This window comes from Haliotis rufescens, unplaced genomic scaffold (genome assembly GCF_023055435.1).
Source record: "Haliotis rufescens isolate VD_foot unplaced genomic scaffold, xgHalRufe1.0.p SCAF_1, whole genome shotgun sequence".
Lineage (NCBI taxonomy): Eukaryota > Metazoa > Mollusca > Gastropoda > Lepetellida > Haliotidae > Haliotis > Haliotis rufescens.
In genome coordinates this window covers 75741317-75749255 of record NW_025963779.1, presented here as the reverse complement: position 1 = coordinate 75749255, position 7939 = coordinate 75741317, and the positions used below count along the sequence as shown (strand labels likewise).

General features: G+C 41.7%; 1 protein-coding gene across 2 annotated transcripts; it reads left to right on the top strand.

Moving 5' to 3' along the window:
• The first annotated feature begins 524 nt into the window (after positions 1–524).
• Positions 525–7548, top strand: LOC124146823 (tRNA-uridine aminocarboxypropyltransferase 2-like). Of its 2 annotated transcripts, XR_007222546.1 has the most exons (7): positions 525–698; positions 797–887; positions 1679–1773; positions 2354–2537; positions 2883–3011; positions 5604–7145; positions 7206–7221. XR_007222546.1 is itself a non-coding variant. In XM_046517296.2 (6 exons), the coding sequence occupies exons 1-6, from the start codon at positions 544–546 to the stop codon at positions 5772–5774; spliced, it is 825 nt and encodes a 274-aa protein (XP_046373252.1). In that variant the 5' UTR covers positions 525–543; the 3' UTR covers positions 5775–7548. The 2 variants fall into 2 exon arrangements, 1 of the variants encoding a protein (XP_046373252.1); XM_046517296.2 differs by having other exon boundaries at positions 5604–7548.
• Positions 7549–7939: the final 391 nt, after the last annotated feature.

The following is a 7939-nucleotide window of genomic DNA, read 5'->3' as shown; positions in this document are numbered from 1 at the left end:
CTCACTCGTTCACTCACGCACGCACGCACGCACGCACGCACGCACTCACGCTCTCACTCGCTCACTTTTTCAAATATATTGTATCAAACAAATTGAATCCCCAATATTTTATGATCTTTAAAAAGGGGGACTGCGCTCGAGCTAGTGCTCGTCTCCAGTCTTTATGATTAGTGACATGTTTAAACTGAGTTATTATCGGTTTAAGGCAACACTTAATTTCCAAATGTCCCCGATAATGAAATAACATTAATATCTTATATTATTTTATTCAAGCAGTTCCCTTGGGCTCGTGTCAAATGTTCAATAAATATTATGTACTACATTACAAGTCGCATGAAATGAAAAGATCGTATTATTTGTCATGAGATACTTCATAAACATCAATGGCAGTCGAAAAAGTAAGTAGGTTCCAAACATTCCCATATCCCAAACTAAATTAACTTATTTTTTATTGGCTTCATCGAGTTTTAGTGGTATGTCGAGAGTTCGTAGTAAAATGGAGTTATCTCCCTTACACTACGCTGTGAGGAGCTTGACAAAACGATGGGTGCCGAGGAAGAACACACGGACATGGCATACGCTTTGAGCGTCAAGGAACCATCCGAGGAAAGTTTCATGGATCAATTGTTTGACTTTGCCAATGAAACAAAAAACGACGGAGCAATCAACTCGCGGAGAAGTTTATGTCCACGTTGCAGGTCGGTGTGTTGTGGTGTAAACATTGACCATTGAGCTCATACAGTTTTCGCGCACTCACTGACTGACTGGCTGTTGTAATGTGCTTTTCTGTTTAAAGGCGTCCCCTGAGAGTTTGTTGGTGTCCCTACCTGCCACACGAACGACTGGAGATAAAGACAAGCGTTTATATTCTCCAACATCCATTTGAGGTAGCTGTTAGCACGTGATGGAATATACGTGATTGCTATAGTATTGCACAGTTGTCATGATTGTGCATGTTAATTTTGGGTGCAGGCTAAAACGTCACCGATTTCTCTGTCGAAAACGGCACCGCATTTGGCGAAAACGGCTACTATGTGTCGGGCGAAAACGGCACCTCTATTTTTAAGAACGATAACAACGATTTTTGTAGTAATATATAGGGTTTATTTACATGGTATTTGATGTATTTACATGTCATTTGATGTATGCGATGTATCTACATTGTATTTCCTGTTTTCACAGATAAGTAAATATGTTCATATATACAGTTTTGTGGCATGTCCATCATCAGCATCATCATCATCCTCTTCACAATATTGGTCCATGTACAACAGAACATTGTGAGAGTACTTGGGTCAGGGAGAGATCGCCATCTCCATCCTATAATTGGAGTAGAGGCTAATTTCTAATGTAGACTTGTTTTAACATCTCACAATTATTGGCGTTTGCAAGTTACAATGTAAGTTTAATATCATTTATCTGACCAAGGTAAAAAAAAATTAAGGTGCCGTTTTCACTCGAGTTGAGGTACCGTTTTTGCCAATTGGTGCCGTTTTGCTGAGGTGCCGTTTTCGCTATAACCCGTTAATTTTTGTGTATATTATTATAATTATTACAGTAAATGTCAGTATAATCATATCTTTACACATATCCTATTGTTTTGTTTAAATGCTATATTTTAGCTTCTCTTTTTAATGTGTATAATTAATTTCTTTCTGTATCAATATTGTATTTTCAGGAGTCCAGATGTCTAAAAACGGCCCCCATGCTCTGTAATGGCTTGAAGGAAGGTACTTGTCATGTTTACAAGGGAAAGAGATTTCCTAAACATAAGTAAGAAATCATTGTGATTTGTATAGTAACTTAATCTTGCCTCAATATGGACTTCATCATTAGTTACTACGGTTACCAATAGTAAGGGCCTACTATCATGTTAGATGTCAACATGATGGATTGTGTCATATAGTGTACCAGTTTTAGATCAGTTAACCTCGCAGAGATTTTGAAACTGAAACATTGGTGATGCTAATAATGGCAGTTTCATTTAGACAAAAGTACAGGGCTAAAGGCAAAGTCTGGTTAGAGTTTCAGATATCAAATTCAGGGTTAAAGGCAAAAATACGGGTTTTTCCCCTAAGATCTTGTTATGCTCCCATGGTTCCTTAACCGCTATATAGCTTGTTTGAAATAAACTGTGGGCTAGATGCTTGTCGGTCATGGATACAGTTTTTTCACAAAGGTTTTCAGTCTAAGATATTTGGGCCTGGATCTTATGTTTTGGTTATATCAATTCTGGAGAAGATATTTAATCTTTGTTTAAAACTTAAAATTGACATTTGTTTCCAATTTGTTGTTAATTTTGCTCTTTATACAACTTCAGAAATTAACGTATATATATATGTTTTCTTGGCAGGTTCCCTGAGTTGATGAGAGTCCTGCAGGCTCCCAACACGCTGGTACTTTATCCCGGCCCTGATGCTATTGACATCTCCGATGTTCCCACTGACGTCGCCTACAACCTGGTTCTGCTGGATGGAACGTGGGCCCAGGCAAAGGGTCTTTACTGCCAGAACCACGTCATTCAGCTGCCAAAGAAGGTATAACCACGGAAACCATCTTCTTTCCAAACAAGGGCGGTCGGGTAGCCTAGTGGTTAAAGCGTTCGCTCGTCATGCTGAAGACCCGAGTTCGAATCCCGACATGGGTACAATGTGTGAAGCCCATTTCTGGTGTCCCCCACCGTGATATTGCTGGAATATTGCTAAAAGCGGCTTAAAAACACACTCACTCATTCACCCACTCTTTCCAAACACGATGTTGTAAAGATATGTTTATTGTCAGTTGATTTTGTATATTTAAGAAATTAGATTATTATCTTGTTTCCCAAAATATTCAGCTAAAGCTGTAGTTCACTGATATATACGTCTCAAATTCATATGCAGGTACAAATCAACCACCAGGAGAAGAGTAAGTACGTGATCCGAACTCAGCCGACCGATGGCGCCCTGTCCACGCTGGAGTCTGGAGCTGTCGCCATCTCAGTCCTGGAAAACAGACCCGAAATAGTAGAGGTACTTCCCCATTACTTACACTGACAGTAGCCACTAGTCCGAAGCCTGAGTCGTGTATTGTACAGTTCGATCTAGTGAGCTCGGCTAATAATAGTGAGTGAGTGAGTTTAATTAAAGTCACGTCGGCAATATTTCAGCCATAATGTGACTTGAACAAGTTATACAATATGTATAAAAACTGTCAACAAAGGACAGTATAATAACTAGCAATATATCACCGACTGACTTAAAACTAGTTGTGGAACATTAAAAATATCTGATTATTGGGGTACAACACGATAGTGAGTGAGTGAGTGAAATTTTACGCCGCTTTTAGCAATATTCCAGCAATATCACGGCGGGGGACACCAGAAATGGGCTCCACACATTGTACCCATGTCAGGAATCGAACCTGGGTCGTAGGCGTGACTAGCGAATGCTTTACCCACTAGGCTAACCGACCGCCCCCACAACACGATATATAAATGGGGCTATAGATCGCCAGCAAGGGGTACGGTACCTCCACTACCTGCATGGTTCCCCAGCAGGATTTACACCTTTCCCCAAGTTACTGGCGATTGTTGCACGTTTAGCCAGAGGTCAAAACAAACAAATATTCAATCACTGGTAGATATAAATACACTTTGAAAGAGGTTGCCTTACAAGCTAATAATAGATTATAACACTTAGCCCTACTGAAATTGATGCTTAGAGCCAAGTTCGGGCAAGTGGGCTCAAACGTTTATGACACTGACTGCTTGACTGCTGATTGATTGCTGTAGTATTAAAAATGTTGAAAAGATCCTTCTTATAAAGAGTGTAGTGTTCGAATCCCAAACTCAAGTTTTTTTGGTGACCTTATTTGGATTCTGGGGGAGACTAGGTCCCCAGTGTGCCATGTTTGTGGTAAGACCCTACTAAAGGGGATCAGGTGGTCAGGCTCCATGCATAGGTCGATTGTGTCATAGTGATCTGATGGCATGGGTGCTCATGCTTTCAGTCACTGGTTTGCCAGGTTCAGACAATTTATATTTCTTGGACTGTGGTTTTATTACCAATTTGTTAAATTTAGGTTACTTAGCATGCCTAGTGTTTGTGTGTCCATGTAGTCATGATAGTTTGTAACTACTAGCATGTAAACTGGATTAATTGTGGACCTGACACAAAATAATGGAGTGCCTGAAGTCATGAATATCAATTCTCTAGCACAGGGGCTTGTAATGCAAAAAAGGGCAGCTACAAGATATATGGTCACACCCAGTGTAAGTATACTATATGAGTGAGTGAGTGAGTGAGTATGATTTTACGCCGCCTTTAGCAATATTCCAGCAATATCACAGCGGGGGACACCAATAATGGGCTTCATACATTGTACCCATGTCGGGAATCGAACCCGGGTCTTCGGCGTGACGAGCAAACCCTTTAACCACTAGGCTACCCGACCACCCCATATATGAAAGGATAGTATACAAGCCCCTGTGCTATCCAGTAAGATCTAAGTTAAACGTTTGCCTTGGAGTAGCCCAGTGTTTGAAGTGTTTGCACACCACACTGATGACCCTGTTTTAATTCTCCCATATCAATTTATATATTTGAAACCCATTCCACTGAATATAGACAACAGATTCTACTCAAGTTCCGCATTTACCCTACATATTTGATCATTGATAAATTGTCATCGATGCCCACATTCTGTTAATGGCCCCTGGCAGTTAAAGTGCTCACCAGGACAAGGGGTCACTTTTAATGATCGTATATCTGAAATGATAAGCGATGAAAAGTTCTGGCAAAATTAGGAGCATGTGTGTCCCAGTGGTGTAGGATTTCAACTGCCTGTGAGAAGTTTTATTCCTTATCTTAAAGGACACTGCCTAGGGTTCGAATTTCCGTTTCACCTAGGTTATAATTTAGATCCAGGCTTTTGCAGTGTCTTGCACCAAATGGTATAGAGATCCAGCTATACTAGGCCAGTCTGGCTCGGCAAACCAGTGATATGAGGAACTGTTCACGCCACTGAGGTATGATGATAGATTCGATACCCACTTTGATGACCCCCATGGTATTGTCAAATTTGCCAAACGTGAGATAAAACCATACTCATACTATCTCCAGGCTCCTTTCTACGGAGTGATCTTAGCGCTAAGACTCTCATACATCTGTGTTAAAGTATGAGAGTTGTGATCATCTTGCACTAAGATCACTGTATGGAATGAGGCTCAGGACTCCGTTCCTCAAAGCAACCATACTGCTACGGGTGTTGTACGTTAATGTTAAAGCGTGGGGATATTTTTTTACAACTGTTCCCTTTTTTTCCAAGTGCTATATCGCGGGGCACAGATGGCCCAGTCGCTGTGCAGTGTTGTGCCCCTAGGGCATGCCAGAAACCTATGATTGTGGGTTCGAATCCCGGTTCGCCCCGATTATGTTTCTAGGTTTGTCAGCACTATACCCATGCTCATGGGTTTCACCGAAGTGGTAAATGTCTGAGACCTGCATCACTTCAGGCTTTCCTCCCACGTTAAGCTGACATGCCGTGATATAACTGGAACAGTTAAAAGCGGCGTTCAACCCAACTCTCTCACTCACTCACTCACTATGTCATGTATGTTTCAGCCGCTGACACGCCCCCTTGTGGCGCTGTGTGACTTCCAGATCCAGCATGGTGCCGTGCAGCACCAGAGCAGGGAGTTCAAGATCGAGAATGGTCTGTGGAGTAAGGAACTGCCAAAATCGGTAAAGAAACGGTTAGAAAAAAGAAAACAAGAGAAGGAGACCTACTCATAACACAGAGAGTCCGATCAGTGGGACGGAAGAAACCAAATATGGACTACGTAGACACAGGCAGTCCGAGGTGCTGCATGTGAAGATGGAAGATGGAAAGTTGTGTGGAATCCTTGGTTTCAATTTTGGACATTTTCAGTTCAAAGGTCATCACAAACAATATGTGTATGGACCATCCTATCCGTGAAGATCTGGGTTGGAATAGGTCTTCAGCAACCCATGCTTGTCGTAAGAGGCGACTAACGGGATCGGGTGGTCAGGCTCTCTGACTTGGTGGATGCATGTCATCGTATCCAAATTGCGTGAATCGATGTGCATGATGTCAGTCACTGGATTGTCTGGTCCAGACTCGATTATTTACAGACCACCGTCATATAGATGGAATATTGCTGAGTGCGGTGTTAAACAACAAATAAATGTTGGTAAGGAGTTTGTGTTGAGATGAATGTACCTGGCAGAGAACCAATGAGGAAGAGTGAAACAACTGCCACGGGACTAACATAGGACTTTTCAAGCTGTATGCGGCCTGGACAAGATTCACAACACTTGGCTTGGTTCTACAAGGTGTTTTGATATTTAGGAGTGGGTTGGAGAATAAGGCAAAGTGTGGATTTTGAATTATTCTGTGGCCAAATTTACAGGTGCTTTTACAATCCTTTATATGAGCTTCAAACAAGAACGGTGTTGTGATGAAAATCTAAGCTGTGACTTACTTTATCATGTGTCGATGAAAACAATATTGAACAAAGTAATGACCTGGTAACAAATTGCAGGAACAGTTATTGTACAGTACTGTTTTTATAAGTTTATTTTTCAATTTCTACTGATAAATGTTTCCTGTAAATCCTATATGAAAAAAACAACTAATAGTATTATCCAGATTCTAGATTTGTCAAATATATTGTCTGACATCCTGGATAGTAAATACTATCATTATTGGTTTCAGGCAATGTGTGGGACTGGTTTCATCTGAACAGTAGTCATTGTGCTTGTGCAGGGTTGTGAGTGTATGTGCAGGGTTGTGAGTGTATGTGCAGGGTCGTGAGTGTATGTGCAGGGTTGTGAGTGTATGTGCAGGGTTGTGAGAGAATGTGCAGGGTTGTGAGTGTATGTGCAGGGTTGTGAGTGTATGTGCAGGGTCGTGGGTGTATGTGCAGGGTCGTGGGTGTATGTGCAGATGTGAGAGAATGTGCAGGGTTGTGAGTGTATGTGCAGGGTCGTGAGTGTATGTGCAGGGTCGTGGGTGTATGTGCAAGGTTGTGAGTATGTGCAGGGTTGTGGGTGTATGTGCAGGGTTGTGAGTGTATGTGCAGGGTCGTGGGTGTATGTGCAAGGTTGTGAGTGTATGTGCAGGGTTGTGAGTGTATGTGCAGGGTTGTGGATTTATGTGCAGGGTTGTGAGAGAATGTGCAGGGTTGTGAGTGTATGTGCAAGGTTGTGAGTGTATGTGCAGGGTTGTGAGTGTATGTGCAGGGTTGTGAGTGTATGTGCAGGGTCGTGGGTGTATGTGCAAGGTTGTGAGTGTATGTGCAGGGTTGTGGATTTATGTGCAGGGTTGTGAGAGAATGTGCAGGGTTGTGAGTATGTGCAGGGTTGTGGGTGTATGTGCAGGGTTGTGAGTGTATGTGCAGGGTTGTGAGTGTATGTGCAAGGTTGTGAGTGTATGTGCAGGGTTGTGAGTGTATGTGCAGGGTTGTGAATTTATGTGCAAACTTGTGAGTGTATGTGGGGAATCAGTTCTTAGTTGACGAGGTAAAGATGTCACAAAACAACAAAACTTTGTTTTTGTCAATTTTTTTTACTTCGCCTTCTAAAACTTTTGCGAATAAGCAAATATGACCTGAACTTTGTGCAGACACCTCGTCGCCCAGTCGTCTTCAATCTATATCATACTTTCAAATGCAAAGATCATGGGCTTAAAAACTGCTGGTCAGTATACAGCATTTAGACATTGCTATGTCTGTTTGTTGTTTAACGCCACAATCACCATTATTTCAGCTATATGATGGCAGTCTGTAAATAATCAAGTCTGGACAAGACAATCCAGTGATTGACGTCCTTAGCATCAATCGACGTAATTTGGCATTGCTATGTAGAAATGTAGCAATGGTATAGAAATATTGTATTATGCTGAAATAGTACCAAATTATACAATTCAAGTCAAGATG

Coding starts and splice junctions, on each gene's coding strand:
- LOC124146823 (XM_046517296.2), top strand. CDS start 544: ATGGGTGCCGAGGAAGAACACACGGACATGGCATACGCTTTGAGCGTC. Junction 888..1,678: donor TTCTCCAACATCCATTTGAG/GTAGCTGTTAGC, acceptor TTGTATTTTCAG/GAGTCCAGATGTCTAAAAAC. Junction 3,012..5,603: donor ACAGACCCGAAATAGTAGAG/GTACTTCCCCAT, acceptor TGTATGTTTCAG/CCGCTGACACGCCCCCTTGT.